General features: G+C 36.4%; 1 protein-coding gene across 1 annotated transcript; it reads left to right on the forward strand.

The window, feature by feature from the left end:
- The first annotated feature begins 765 nt into the window (after window positions 1-765).
- Window positions 766-11,680, forward strand: MAP3K19 (mitogen-activated protein kinase kinase kinase 19). The gene is made up of 8 exons (XM_010288350.1): window positions 766-805; window positions 1,341-1,425; window positions 2,243-2,484; window positions 3,146-3,189; window positions 5,399-7,822; window positions 9,018-9,167; window positions 9,382-10,079; window positions 11,614-11,680. The coding sequence occupies exons 1-8, from the start codon at window positions 766-768 to the stop codon at window positions 11,678-11,680; spliced, it is 3,750 nt and encodes a 1,249-aa protein (XP_010286652.1).
- Window positions 11,681-16,236: the final 4,556 nt, after the last annotated feature.

Below are 16,236 nucleotides of genomic sequence, written 5' to 3' on the forward strand. Positions count from 1 at the left end.
ATAATAGTTCTGAGATAAAGCATGACATTTATACCTTGTTGATGAGATTTTTGTTAATGTTTTCAGTCAAATCAGTCTGGATGCACTGGCTCTGTAGAGAAAAATGCCCAGCTAATTTTTGAATATATGTTTAAAACTAGACTTCTTGTATTATGGGATAATTACTTCTCAAGATACTTAAGAATTATTTACAAAGTAAGTAAAGTACATATTTCTCTGAAATGTATAGAAAGATTCCAGCTGACTTCACATTTCTTCGGAATAAGCTATCAAAGAGATTTCTTGAGGCTGCAGTGTACAAGCTATTCAGTGCTCAGAAAGTTTTGGATGTTGAACCTCTTTTGCTGAGACATAGTTTTGATGAAGTAGACAAAGATAAACATTTAATTCAGATTTGGTTTCTCAATAATATGTTAAAAAAGCAATTATTTCCCAAATGTGAAGTGTTGACTTTCTGGTCCAGCAGTAAGGATGATATCAGCAAAATAATACAACTTTCGTGTCTTATTCAGCAGAACATATGTTGAGTTTTTAGCAATAAAAACCGTGTCTGGACTGTTTGGTTCTGTGTATTTGCAGGACAGGGCATGGGGTATTAAATTATAATTTAAAAAAATAATTTCAAGTGCTTTTTAAATGTCACTTTTGTCTTTATTACGGCTCTGAAATAATGAAATGTAAAGTACTGATTTGGATATGTGACTTGGAAATCAATTAATGAAACATTTTTTCAGGTTTCAGGACCTTAATACATCTAAGGACAGTATGTCTGACAACCAACAAAATAAGAGGAGAAGCAAAGAAGGTAGTCTAACCAAAGTTTATATATATAAAGTGTAACATGTGGGATCTAAAGAAGAAAAAAGACAATGTTAACTTGAAATCTAGCCACTTGTCAAAACCAAGGAACCACAAAAAAAATTTGAAATCAAACTCAGAGTTATTTTCCACCTTTGAAAAGCCCTGTTGCTTTGGGTTTAATACCTTTCCTATTTTTAAATGCTCTACTTTTGTGGAGTTTCTGTCAATATTTTTCTTCTCTTTCTGTTCTGCTGAAATAGGAGCTGTAACTGGAACTTTTTTAGATGTTCTTTGCTTTTATAGTACATTGAATTAATACACTTACCTAAATAACTAAAAATAATTCAGATTTATGTATTCACATTCCCAAAAACTATAACAGGAAGTATGTATACATATCTTAGTCAAATGAAACACGCTCTTTTTTTCTAATAGTTACTTCCTGTATTTCTTTATAATAATATTTTAATGGCCAGAAATAACTGCATTTGCATTGTGTATTATACTGCTTTTGTGCAAATACTAGTGTGTTGTTGCAGGTTGTGAAAGTGTTGTTGCCCTTCAAAATGCAGATAAGATAATGAAAGAAATGCATCAGTCACACAGAGTTCCAGGAAAACACAGGTAAAGTAGTATTAATATTTAATTTGCAGTTGGGTATGCAAAAATGGAGACAAAGCAGGTAGTAGTCTATAAGTAAGAAAAGCTTTCCTTAGTGCCAGATGTTATATACAGCTATATATGTTGTATAATGTTTCTGTCTCCCCAGCGTCAATTATTGGCCATTGCTGGAGGCAGGCTATTGCACTAGATGAAAAAATTATTTGGTACAGTATGAAAAAACATATGGTATATGGCTTCACACCAGCATTTGACTTATTAAAAACAGACAGTTATCTTGCATACAGCTTTAAGATTAATTTAGACTATATTTTTGTATCTCTTTTCAGTCACAGTATTTATCTCTTTCCATATTTGGATTTTTCATTCTTCAGAAACCAGGTGGCAGAAATCTAAGGCTTGTCCACACAGCCTCTATTATTTCAGGCAGGCCATAGCATATTTTATAAGTAACAAAGGCACATCTGGTCTTCAGAATTCTTCTGACACCCTTTCTTGGTGATTCATGAAAAATACATACTGGAAGCAATCTGTTTTTGTCGAGAGGGGGAAGGTGGGCAATATGATTTCCCACTCCTGTTGTTGTTTGGGTTACATTGTCATTCATTCTCACTTGTAGTCAATGTCTGGCATTGCAGTCATATGCTGCCAGGGAGAGCCGTGACTTCCCAGATGGACCAAGAAAGAAAACCTACTTTGTCATTCTTGGATCTTACAAACTTCTTGTTCACAATAGTACTTGGTCATGTGTTTATTTGAACTGAGGAGGCTCCTTTCACTTATTTTCACTGTATTTTGTTTTTTTGTTTTTGCCTTTTAGCCAAATAGCACCAACATCCAGACTGTGGCCAGATCAACACGTGACATGTTTCCCAAGTGAAAATCAGTTAGCATTACAGATGAGACATCACACTTCTTTACCATTCTTCCTGAAGAAAGAGAACACAAGGCGTGGTTTTGACTTCAGCTTTCTGCTACAGGCCTCATGCCCAGAATCCAACATTTCAAAATCGTTTATGGATTTAGATGCTTTTCAGATAATAAAAGCACAAATACAACAAAGTAAGTTCAATTTTAAAAGTCACAACTTTAAAATAAAATTATATATTGCTATCAAATCAGATGGCAAAGCCTTAGAATTCCTTTTTCTTTAAACTTTTTCTTTATGTCCGTTTGACTTCTTCACATGAAGTAGACTTCAGCCATGTTGACCTTCTTCTTTAATTATATGTGAGTACATGTATTTGCAGAATGAAGGAAATAGAGAAGCAATGACAGACTTCACAATTCCTGTTACTCTGTCTAATGAAACTGAGCCCACAAAATGTAAAGTGTAAAATTCTGTAGCTGGAGTGGGGCCATGATGACATCTCTCTCACTTTTTTCCTCATACTGGCAATATTAATTAGTCACATACATATTGAAGTTAGCAAACATCTAAAACTGAGGAGAAATATTTGCTTAGATTATTAGAATCAAAGTATTTTAAAATTATCATATTTTATAGTTTTCTGTAGAAAATGGAATTGTAAAGTTCAGTATCACAATTAAATTTCAACTTACAACTTTTTCCTGCGTAGCAAATTTATAGCATAGTCCTGCAACCACACATTAGACAGATTCTTGGTCTGCAGAACCCTACAGTTTGAAATTAATTTATAAATGAGAATTATAGTCTGTTTAAGAATACCAAATTAACACTTAATTTGTTTTGATTTTTAAGGGTCAAACATAACAATGCTAAAAACCAGGAACAAGACATCTGAGGTAAGGTGGTATTATGTATAAAACTGAACACCATTAGAAGTATTATATGCTTTCAAAACATTAAAAATTGCAATACAGAAGAAGTATAGGTAGATTCCTATGCTTAATCTTCAGTTTTTTTGATGAACATGAAGTATTTTTACATATATTTTATATACATATATATTAAAAAAAAAAGTGTGTGTGTGTCAGCAAATCTTCAGATTTATATCAACAATTTGTCAGTAAGGTGCTACATCAGGCATTTTGGGGGGTAAAGGGTTGGAAGTTCAAAAAGATATAAAACCTTTTAAAATAGAAATATGTAAGTTAATTTAAACTATGCTTATCCTATATGTTAAACGCATTAGATGTCTAGTCTTGCCAAATTTAAAAAAATAAACAATTTTCTTGTATTGAGTGGTAATTTAAAATTGAAGCCAAATTGAAGAACAGTCTTGATATTAGATGATTGCTGAAATTTATTGTGTTAGCAAATAAAAAATAAAGTCTGAGGATTAAACACATTTGACATGATATTTTGTAAATAGGATTCCTGACAAAACTGCGTTTATAGCTACTTTTGTACTTACAAATAAGCTAGCAATTTTACATGAATCAGCGCTTCACACCACATGAGCCTTAAAAGTTACCAAAGATCAAATATACTGTATTTATATAAAAAAATAATTTGATCTTTATGGATGGTTATTAATAGCCCTTTGTACAAAAGACTTGACTTACTGAATCAGCTGTATACTTTAGTGGACCCACTACAGAATACAACAGTGCTGACAGGAAAAAAGTAAAGCAAACTATAGAGGTAATAGATCTGACAGAAGATCATAAAAAGGGCTATGGGAAAAACATTTCAAAGGGAAAGAAATGTTTAAGAAAAATAATTTAGCTGACATCAGTGTGATTTAATACAGCTTTATTTCATGTCTTAGGCTCTGATGACTTCTAGAGGCATATAATTTGGAACAAACTGAGCATTCATATTAAAGCCATGCAGAGTAGACAAAGCCTTCAGAACTGTACATTTCAGAACAGCACACATTGCTTTTCCTGGCACATTCAAATCTCAGTTTGCCCTTGGAATGCAGACAAAAATTTCCTGCAGATTGCAAACTGATGTTGAATATAGGTCTGCAAATGAGTACTCAGAGCATATGACTGTGATTATTTCTATTATATTCCTTTGCATAAAAATATACAGTGTATTCAAGCTTATTTTTTCTCCATTTCCTATAAAATAAACAATAGAAATATTATTTTCAGAAAATTATTCTCAGTATTCATCTGAATAATCACAACAAAGTACTCAAATTCTCAGATCTCTTTCAAAGATATATGCTACCTTTCAACTAATGGGATGGGAAGAGAAGCTTCTGTGTTAGCTGCCATATAAAAATGCACTTTGGGTAGCTATCCATTTAACTGCACTGAAAGCGAAGTGCAGACTGTGCTATCTTCCAATGTACTTAAAACTCTGTGAGCTAAATCTATGGCCCATATAACATGGTTTATGGAATATTATAAGACTACACTAAACATATGGAAGAGCTATATGTTTAGATTTATAACAAAGTCTTTTAAATCCTATCAATATTTTGTAAGAATTGTTTTCTCCATGGATAAAATAGCATTCTGTTATAATATTCTAGTTTTTGCTTTTTAAAAATTGCTTACATGAGATCTAGTTCCATTGGGAATATAATTATGGGTGTCAGCACACTTTGAAGGGTTACATAAAAAGACTTCAAATACCAGCATAAGAGTGGTGCTGTCATTCAGTGAGAGTGCACAGCAAGAAAAAAACTTTGGCACATGAAGCCACTGACCAGCCTTGGAATTTCTGTAGCAAATGTGCTAGGTGGCATAAGACGTAGTTAATAACTGACAAGATGATTTTGTATGTGTGGACAAAGCTTATTATCTTTAAATCATGGAGAATGACTTGTGTCTTATAGCAAAGGATACCACTTTCTGTACTCTGAAATACTTAGAAGTAATTCTGGATGTGAGAAAATTTATTTATAGGAGTGAGCAAATTCATGTATTTTCTCAGGGTTTTCAGATTACATTTCCTATTAGGTTAAATATAGGAATATATACAAGAATAATCCTTTTCTGATTTTCTTTTCTTAGTGTACTTGGCTCTTAGTGATTAGATTTTACCTGTATCTGTTGTGTAGCATATTATTAATGTTTTTTATGGAAATTACAGTTTCATTTGCCACCAGTGACATTTCAGCCTGTAAGAACAATTCATCTTGCTCCTCTAGCGGATAATATTGTCAATGAACGCACCAAAATCAGAAATATTTTAAACATTATGAACTCTATTCCTCAGCCTATAAAACCAGTTACTAAATTTTATCAGTACCAGTTAGACAATCTATTAAAAAGGCACGCTCAAAAGTCATCAGACCTGATTGTGGCTACTATTTCTGATAAGTTCACTCCAATGAAAGACATGTACTACTTCAGCATGAGTAACTATTGTAAGTACCCTAGCAACAATAAAGAAGAAATTAAAAGCAATTTAAAATGGAGGGAAGCTGACGTAGCTACCAACACTGAAGAGAATGACCAGATGAAGTACCAGTTTTCAGTGGCTTGTAAGAACGTAGATCTTATGACTCTAGCCAGTTTCTATGATGATAGTCATCCCTGCTTCAGCTCAAGTAATGCTCTGATAAACTGTGGAATATTTACAGCTCAGACAACATTTACAGTGTCAAGCAACAACGATGCCTTGAGAGCTGTCAATGAGGAAAAAAGACCGGAGAATTCCTGTAGAACTAGTCTAGAAGAAGGGAATGCTACAGAGACGATACTGGATTATAGAGCACATGGAGATGCTGAGAGTGCGAACTTTGTGCTTGATAATCATGGTTTAGATTCTTCCTGTAAAAATGAAGTGATAGAGGCCTACCATGCCTTAGAAGATAATCCTGTAGCTGCAGTAGTTCCCAGAGCAGAATTGCAAGATCCTTCTCCAAAACAGACAGAAAATAACATTTGTCTCTTTGAATCTGAAATGGAAAAAGAAGCAATGTCAGAAGCAACTTCAAAAGACCGAAGTGAGCTTATACCTGTTGTTTCTGTTACATTCTCTGAACAAGAACCAGCTACAGAACCACACGTTGCTAAACAACCTGCCACAAAAAAGAGTGTTATTCGTAGCCTGCCTCCCCATGTTACTCAGAGCTTCAACATTCTTGCTCGCAAAGAAGATGACAAAAGTAAAATAAAGATGAAGGGAAATAAACATTCATCAAAATCTAAAATGAGTAGAAAGATAAAGAAATCTGAAGACTTAATCGTTTCTGACGAGATTTCCACAAAATGTAATGCCAAGAGTCAGATTTTTCCATCTTTGGAACTGCCACATGTGGAATCTGAGACTTCCCGGAAGTGTCAAAAAAAGACCCCTCAAGCAGACAACCACCATTTTGCTCAGAGTGCTCAGAAACTTAAAAAGCAAAGTTTTTCCTGCACTTGCAAAAATTCAGTTATCTTAAAGAAACCTGTTACTCCACTTTCTCTACCACATGCACAGTCTGCTTCAGATTTTGTAAATCTGAAATACAGTGACATGTTCAAAAAAATAAATTCAAATGACAAAGGCCCAGGTATTTATGAAATGTTTGGAACTCCTGTCTATTCCCACATGCGCAAGCTTGATCAACATGAGAACAGTTTTTATAGAGATGTTTCTTCTGCTCCATCTGGGAGATGCACTGCTAGCACCTGCAGATCTACCTGCAGTAAAGGGAGAGAGAGCAGCCAAGTAAGAAATACTCAAAAGAGAACATATTCTAAGCCAAAGAAGACCATACTTGGCACTAAACAAAAGCAGAAAAGTTTAATTCCAAAGGACAGAAGTACTGAGTTGAGTGATAGCAACACGGAGCAAGATAATATAGTAACTTCTGATTCAGATTGTCAAATAAACACTTCAAGGAGCATGATGTTGTTTCACGAGGACACAGATCATCAGCTTATGTTTTTAGAAGAGCTTTCACAATCAACTAAGCAAAATAAATTTTTTTCAAATTCAAACTTATCAACTATTAAAGAAGTGTCTTTGGAGCAGTCTTTAGACAATCAGGGTGTATCCAACCATGAAAGTGCTGCTACCTGTAGCCAGAATCTTCTTCAGTTCAGTGATAAAGATTACACAGAATGTATTGCTTTAAGTAGCAGTCTACTAACAACAGACCAGAACATTTGTGTACCCCAGCGCAGGGTGGATACAGTTGGCTGCAAAGGCCTGGAATCAGACCAGGCCTCCTTCAAGTCTATAAATAGATGTGAAGCACTGCCCTTTTCAGAAAGTTGGGCATACGCAACTCAAAACAGTGGTTTGGCAAATGAATTGACTCAGCCTTCAATGATTCAGACAAAAAATGTTAGAAGCCCCAGTTTCCAGACAAGTCAAAACATTTTGTCCTTGGCAGATAATAAGGATGTGACTGATGAGCTGCTTTGTTGTCTGGCCGAAGAATTGCTTATGCTTGAAGAAAAAGACACCGACTCTTCAAGAACAAAAAATACAGGTTCTAAAATGCAAAATACACATACTAAAGAAGAAGAAAATATGATGAATGGAGATGGAGCAATAGTAAATAGTGCTCCAGAGAAGGTAAAAGTAATTTCTTGTAACTTGCTAGCTCCCTTGAGTGATGCTTCAAAACAAGTTTGGATGAAATATAGGAAATATGTGCTCATTAATGATCAAGTCTCTTTTCTCATTCTTCCAGTGCTTAGTTGAGGATACCCATGTTAGAGGCTGCATGTCAGGACACAAGCCAGATGATACTAAAACATGACAGGAACAGCTATCAAGGCTTATTTGATGGGTCATGATAAATGGCGAAGTTGTAGTGAATAAAAAGGAGAGGCTATTTTAAGTGAAGAGCATGTATAAAAAGGTGCTGGGGCAAGGCAAAAGCTTTTGAGATCTTGATAGCTAAGGAATATGAAAGGACAGTACAAATGGCTCTTGTATGTCCAAAAGGGCAATTTCCTTGAATCTCTTGAGTGCAACCAGGTACCTTTCTAGGTCTGAACTACAAGTATTGGCTTACCAGACAGAGTTAAGGCTATTTAATCAAAACTTCAAGCTCAGAAGGCTTGGATTCTGGCCCCCAAGTCAGTTAAGAACCTTCACCTACCAAGGTGCTTAGCTACCAGTACGGCTTCTCCTTGGCCCTGTTAGCTTTTTGTCTATTTAAATTACAAATTCATAAGGAAATTTCTTTCAGTACATGTTGATACACTTCCTTATGCTTCTGCAGACACAGGTGCCAATTATACCTCCATTCTTACTTCTCGTAGGGAGATCCATGGCTAGATGGAGTAATTATTACCATCTTTCTGAAGTAGTCTCTTCTTCCTGTGAAGTCACGTCCAAATTGTTTTCATCAAACTTGGGTTACATACGTTATCTAGAGCAAGGCAAGAGTCGTATTCACCCTTCAGCTTATCAAACTGTACCTATGTGACCAAAAAAATAGTAGTAAGCAGATGTATATCCTGCTCTTTTAACTGTTCCTTCTGTCTGTCTTCCTGTCAATAAAAAAGATGTCATGCTATAATCTTATGGTTATGCACTATTGCGATATATACTTGAAAATATTTACATAGTCTTACTCAGTATAGTAATTATATTGATGTGCTTGGCAATTAGAGTGTGTGTATATATATATATATATATAAATCTATAGAGAAGAGTCATGCCAGGTAAAAATTACTCCTTATTAAAAAAAAAAGGATAATATGAAGCCTTTCTTTTCTTCCCTGCTTTCTTCCCACACCAACCATCGTCTTTCAAGCAGAGTTACAGTAAAGCCGTTTTGGCATCAAATGAAGAAAGTGCTCTGCTGGACTTTGAGGAATCTACTAAATTACCAGGAAGCAGTTTAACTAACAAAGATCCTATCATGTGGACGAGAGGCGAAGTCCTTGGAAAGGGAGCCTATGGCACGGTAAGTTAATGTCTGAATACGTTAAGAGATGTGCTGGTCGTCTTTGAGATACGTCTTACCTTATAACTGGCTGTTGTCTTATTCAACAAGTAACAAATATTTTGGGTTATGCAATGAGACATCAAAAATGACAAACATAAAGATACTATTTAAAATAAGTAAATACACAGTTTTATTTCATGTTTCATTTTAATAAATGCTAGTTTCATTACAGGTATACTGTGGTCTGACAAGCCAGGGACAATTAATAGCTGTAAAGCAGGTTGTTTTGGATACGTCAGATCAACTCACTACAGAAAAGGAGTATCAGAAGTTTCATGAGGAAGTTGATCTTTTGAAGACATTGAAGCACATCAATATTGTTACTTATTTAGGAACTTGTCTGGAAGACAACATTTTAAGCATTTTCATGGAGTTTGTTCCTGGTGGCTCTATTTCTAGTATTATTAATCGTTTTGGTCCATTGCCAGAAATTGTCCTTTGTAAATACACAAAACAAATTCTACAAGGGGTTGCATATTTACATGACAATCGTGTGGTGCATAGAGATATCAAAGGCAATAATGTTATGCTGATGCCAAATGGTATTGTGAAGCTAATTGACTTTGGCTGTGCCAGGCGCTTAGCTTGGGTAAGCCTCAGTGGCACACAGAGCGAGATGCTCAAGTCTGTGCATGGGACCCCGTACTGGATGGCACCAGAAGTTATAAATGAATCTGGATATGGAAGAAAATCAGACATCTGGAGCATCGGCTGCACTGTATTTGAGATGGCAACAGGAAAACCACCACTGGCTTCCATGGATCGGATAGCAGCCATGTTCTATATTGGAGCCCACAGAGGACTGATGCCTTCCCTACCTGATCGATTCTCCGGCACTGCAGTGGATTTTGTGCATGCATGCTTAACCAGGTATGTAAAATTTTAACTGAAAAATTAAAGGAAAAATGCAGATAGTTTGTATCTTAGAGATTGTTGATGGGAGCGTAGATTACCTCTTATATGGTGCATGTGACTGTATTGCAAATGCATAGGTTTTTCAACATGTCAGGAAAACCTTTAAAGAGCTTTACTCTCTACAATGGTATGAAAACCCCCTCGCAAATTCTCGTTTTCTAGGCCTTGTACGCATCACTTACTTTCCCTGTAATTATCATGCAGAAACATGGCACCATTGAGTTTTAGACAAAATGTTTGATTAATTTCTTTGATGTGCATTGGTGTTCCAGCATCACGTTGGTTGAGTCTGGCCTATGCCAGGCAAGTTGTTTTGAGGACAATATTCTAAATGGAAGAGCTTTCCCTTAATTCTTGTCTTCTTCAGTAGAAAAATCTATTATCACTGCCAGTCCAGGAAATACATAATTATTTGAAACATAAAGTTCTCTATATTAAAAAAAAACAAACCAGTACCATTCACCCATTATAACAATTATTTTTGTGGTGTTTGTTGTAAATATCAGCTTTGTTTAAATGGACTATCAATTTCAAGAGCTAAGTTTCTGTCCTCTGTGGGTAGTCCTTATAAAATTAATAGCCTTTTATATGTCTCTAAAGACCAGATTTGAGCACTAGAGAGAAGCATGTTATTTAGTGGGTATGGCAGTGGTCTTGGAGGCAGGAAACCTGATTTCTAATCCCTGGATTAGAATTGTTATGCTATGGTTACGGTTCCTGTGGACTATATAACAATAATGAGAAAAACTGTGGGCTGTATATAGCAACATCATATATACCTTGATTCAGAGAGAACAGTGTTTAAAAGGTAGAAGGAATTGTTAGGTGGAAGGAAACACACAGATATAAAGCATTTGCCTTTTCAAACAAAGTATTTGCTTTTTCAAAAGTTAGGATGCACCTGTGGTGGCAAAGTTTTAATGTATGATCTCACCATGTCCTAAATAGAAATGCCTCCCTTATCCCATCTTCCCCATTCATTTATTATTTAAGAAATCAGTGTCCTTCACTCCTTCCCTTGTTTTTTCTCCAAATTGAAGGTTGAAGAAGCCCAAAGCCCACGGCATTAGGAAGCCAGTATTGTAATTACAGTACTGCCATTCCATATGGGCTCCTTAACAGGCATGACATTGATTTGAGATGACAGAACAGCTGGATTGACACAGGATCAAACATATACTTGTCACCCTCCTTAATGCACCTGAAACAGCCACATTAGCACAATTATTCAAAGTTTTGCATGGAATTTAGAGGACCAAAGAATGATTTATGTAATAATAAAACATTTTGGTTTTATAATTAATAAATTCCAACAATCTCTTCCCATAAATACTGCCTTCCTTTCTACCAGCTTCATCAAAAAACCCTAAAAATGAGTAATGACTGGAGGAAAAAAAAAAGGCTAAGTTTGCATTTAGACTTTACCAACAATTACATCACAGGCATGCATATTCATTGTATGTACTGATTTTTCAAACCCTCAATGCAGAGATCAACATGAACGCCCTTCTGCTCTGCAGTTGCTGGACCATCCCTTTGTGAAAGGAAGACAGTGAATTTTTCAAAACTCTTGCCAAATGAGTATACCTTTTCTGTAGAAAAAGATTTCCATTTGTGAAAAAAGATCAGAAGGAACTGGACTTAAAAGTGACAGCAGAAATTACTAGAGAGAGCAATTGTGGACGAGGAGTCTATTATTAGACAGCAGTATGATGAAAGTAACGTTTTTTGCCATGTCTATGCTCACTGGACTGGCCATTCCTTCACTGTGAACACAGGGCCACGTTTTGTTGTGTTTGGAGAGACTTTAAGAGAAAAAAACACACATCACCATCACTGGTATGTGACAGGCAAGGTAAGTTGGAATGCCAATTTGTTTGTAAAAACCTGTGGAACGTATGCTATTGGCAGAAAGCATTGCAGATCTGAAAGCTCCATGAAAGCTCTGCAGGAAGCTCTACTGAAACCTGTAGATGAGTCATTAAGTATGCCTGTGGTGATCCCATAGGAACCCCACACCATATAGCTGTTATCGGCATAAAATGCACTGAAGCTTTTATTTAACAAGATGGGCCCTTTAATTTTTAGCTGGTGACAAAACGCAACTGGTTTTTGCGTACATATTGTCAGTCCTTGTTACTGAGGTACCGTATCACTACGAGATACTGCAGTGATAATGACAGGAAATACTGAGGTGTACGCATCTGCATCTTTATCAAGCTTACATCAAGATCATTTCCTAATCTGGCTAGAATGATTAATCTAAACTTTGTGACTGTCTTTTCTCAATGAAGTAGTGCATTTTATGGACAGTTTCAGGTGACCGAATGGTTGAGGTTGGAAGGGGACTCTGGAGATGCTCTAGTCCCATCCCACTGCTCCGAGCAGTGTTGACTGAAGCAGGTTGCTCAGGCCCTTGTCCCGTTGGCTTTGCATGTCACAAGGATGGAGACTCCACAGCCTCTCTAAGCAATGTTCCAGTCTTCAACCACCCTCACAGTAAAAATGTTTTTATGTTTGAACAGACTGTCTTGTATATGTCAAGTTGTGCCCATTGCCTCTTCTCCTGTCACTGGTAACACTGAAGTCTGGCGCCGTCTTCCTTCCTGCCCCCATCAGGTATTGATGCACATTGGTACAATTCCCCCTGAGCAGACTCTTTCGCCACGGAGTGGCACGTTTTCTGTGTTCAGAGTGATGTGTTGTAATTCTCACCCTTCTGTTTGCTGACACAGAGCAGCAAAAGCACAGGAGCATTACCTGTCTCTTGTCTGTAAAATGCTGTTTGAATCACTAGGCAGTCTGCTGCTATTTTTCAACATCCTTAATGTGAAATAGAACAGCAAATTTGATTTTGAAACTTGAACTGTTTCGAGAAACAGTTGAGTGAGCACTATGTAATTAGATGACATGTAACAGTCTCCATCTGCACTACAGAAATAATTTTTACAGTTAGTATAACTAGCTACTACTAACTGCACGAAATTAAATAAAATTTGAAGAACATTATTACATATTAATAAAACAAAAAAAAATCAGGTATTAGTATTTAGATTGTCCTCTTTCTGATAAAGCTTATTCCTGAGAATTTTTCAAATCTAAAATTTCTGGGGCATGAGACACTGTAGAAACCAAAAATTGGTTTTACCACATCAAAATGCAGTAAAACTTATGCCTTTCTGAGCACCCAGGCTGCCGGAAGAGATGCAGCAAAACTCAGCCGTACAACTGTTAAAGGCTGAGCTCTCAAGAATTTAAGACCCTGACTTCAGTGCCAGCAGTAACATGAAAATTAGTGTTTTACAAAAGGGAATGAAGGAAGTTCTAAGTGTTATATAAATCAACTTTCCCTAGAGCGGTAAACATTTTAGTTACTTAAATAGCTTTCAAACTTTATTTTATCCCAGTAGCCTGACTTCAGAGAGTTGGTGTAAACTTTATAAAAGCAAAGAGAAATCAGTACTTCTAGCAAAATTCTTTATTAATAGTTTCTGTAGGTATAATGTCACATAACAATGACAGAACATTATGCCAGTATAAGAGAAAACCTATCATCACAGTAATCTTCAAAGTTCAAACAGTTAACAGTCCCATTTTGAGGAATACCGGTTGGTGCTCATGCCAAAAATCCATAGCAACTTTCTGTTCAAATACCTTGCAGAATAAAGGTAGGAGCCCTGGCATACGAACTCAGGTGGTATGTACATAATTCATGGGGTATATTAATTCTTCTCAGATTAAGGTAGTGTTTCCATCAAAGCTGAAAAGTAAATATGAGCTTTTATTTAGCATGAAATGAAACCGAGATGATGTTCATAAGCAGAGAAAGAATGGAAATGCTCTAGGATTTATTGTTAATTAAAAAACATCAGAATTACAAACCCCTGTCCTTATGCATGTATCTCACAAGCAAAACTAACATCTTTTGTTAAAGTCTGAGTTCTCCAATATTAGGGTTATCAGTTATTTGCAATTTAAATGTAATGTTTAGTTCAGCTAATTACACTAAAATTAGTCTCCAATGTAAAGGATTGTAAAACCCGAGTTTTTCATCAAAATGCAAAAGCACGTTTTTGCTTTTGTTTAAGCAGGCTTAGAGAACGTGGCGGTTGTTTAAGGCCAGCGCTTGCAGCAAAGGTATTTCAGCTTAATCGTGCTGGAGAACAGGGGAGATGGGACTGCATCCCGGGCCTGGGCTCGGCACAGCTAAACCAAGAAGTACGTTGGTTTAGGGTGCCTTGGGTTGCTCAGCTGAATCCAGTCAAGTAGAACGCTCTATAAACAAGTCTAACTTTGCATATTTCTTACTTAATGAGATTATAGATGTTCATATAAAAACCCAGGTAATTCAGACACCTGTAATGAGGTATCTAATTTAATAGGGGGAAAAGGTGAGAAACCTTAAAAACCTTGAAAGAAACTTATTTGCAATGAAAAGCGACTCAGTGAGGTGGGTCACACTTGCTTAATTAATTATTTGAGCAGGGCAAACCTTGCTGCTTTAACAGTACAGTCTTCATTTCTAAAAACAGTCAAGAACCTGTTACAATGTTTGCAGGCTGCCAAGCAGTAGGTATGACCACCAAATTTCCTCAAGACTTGGAGATTAAATTTGAGAACCAGAAAATACGGTGCCCTGGTATCATTGTAGGGGATATCTAGGATTTTTTCTATGCAGTAATATATAAAGCTCTGAGCTATCACTCAGATCTCGGGCAAAGGCAGGGTTCTTAGGCGTGCCAGCCCAGCTGTTTTACACTGGTCTTGTAACTATAAATAGCAATATGATGTAAAAATTTGCATCTCAAAATACATGCATCAGCCTTTCTTCTCAAGGAAGCAGATATTGAGCCCAGAAAAGCCGGAGTCTTTTGAGATTATTTGGGTTCCAAATTAGTGCTTTTTCAGAACCCAGCAGGAACTGGCACCACTTTCTATAACCCTGTTATCAAAACTCTGGTTCTTACACCCAAGAAAGAACAAGAGTTCTCCTGAGGAAGGGCTTCCAGGATGCACAGCAGTTCCTCTTCTCCCCCGCTTCCCACAGGGACCCACACATTCACTTCAGAAAGTGAATTTTACAGGTGTTGTCAAAGAACACAATCTCTGAACTATGGCAAGAAAAATGGTGTCATTGGAAGTGCAGGAATCTAGAGGAATCAAACCCAAATACTGAGACTTTGGGCTTGCTACATCCACCTCAGTAGAAGCCAGAGAGTCATTTCCAGAAGCAATGTGAGACATCACTCTTGGCATTAGTTATATATGTTTTTTAAAGGTGTAAGGAGTTAAGCACTTCAGAGAAAGGAGGGATTAATTAGCTAGTTCAGTTTGGCCTAACTTCCAAGTCTTTTTAAGACATTTAGTTGTAGAACCGATGATGGGAATGTGCATTTACCTCCCAATTAAAGAAAGCAAACACAGTGTTTGCTCAATCCCCTTCACTGCAAAACAAGGCTTGGGAACCTTCCCCCCTAAGGCCTTGCAAAGATCCTTGGTATGCTCTTGTCACCCACCCTCACCCCTTTCCCCCACTCCTCACTGCTGAAACAAAAACAAAACAAACAAAAAACCCCTCAAACATGGCCAGCCACTCTGCCATAAAATTACAGGGTACAGGCCTTCCACCCCAGCATAGAGTGAGGGAGCAGCTTAAGAGGCCTAAAATTTCTAGAATTTGCTTTTCAGGTTATCAAATACACGATCACCATCATGTAAAGGAAGCAAAGGAAACAAATTGGACTTCAGACTTTCAAGCATTCTGCTATTTGATTGATTTGATGAAAAACAGCACTGTTTGGCCAATAACTGAAAAGGGATCTTCTTTGTGTTTACAAATGAGGTTGGAAAATTAAACATAGGAAAATGGGATCATTTCTGCACAATAGTGGTGAGGTAGGGAATTTTATTGAAAATACTTTTTTTTTTTACAAGTTCTTAGAAATAGTTGTTTTTTTCTAATGTCACACAAATGGCTGTACCTCAAAAATTCAACTACGCTAATATGAAACATTTATATTTACAGTTAGCCAAAAGAATATACAGAACTGCCATTTTATGCAAATACCGAAGTACCAGATCACAGTGAGATACATTACTTCAGCACTCCCAC

The sequence above is a fragment of the Phaethon lepturus genome, unplaced genomic scaffold (assembly GCF_000687285.1).
Source record: "Phaethon lepturus isolate BGI_N335 unplaced genomic scaffold, ASM68728v1 scaffold44415, whole genome shotgun sequence".
Lineage (NCBI taxonomy): Eukaryota > Metazoa > Chordata > Aves > Phaethontiformes > Phaethontidae > Phaethon > Phaethon lepturus.

Coding starts and splice junctions, on each gene's coding strand:
- MAP3K19 (XM_010288350.1), top strand. CDS start 766: ATGTCTGACAACCAACAAAATAAGAGGAGAAGCAAAGAAG. Junction 9,168..9,381: donor GAAAGGGAGCCTATGGCACG/GTAAGTTAATGT, acceptor GTTTCATTACAG/GTATACTGTGGTCTGACAAG. Junction 10,080..11,613: donor GTGCATGCATGCTTAACCAG/GTATGTAAAATT, acceptor CCCTCAATGCAG/AGATCAACATGAACGCCCTT.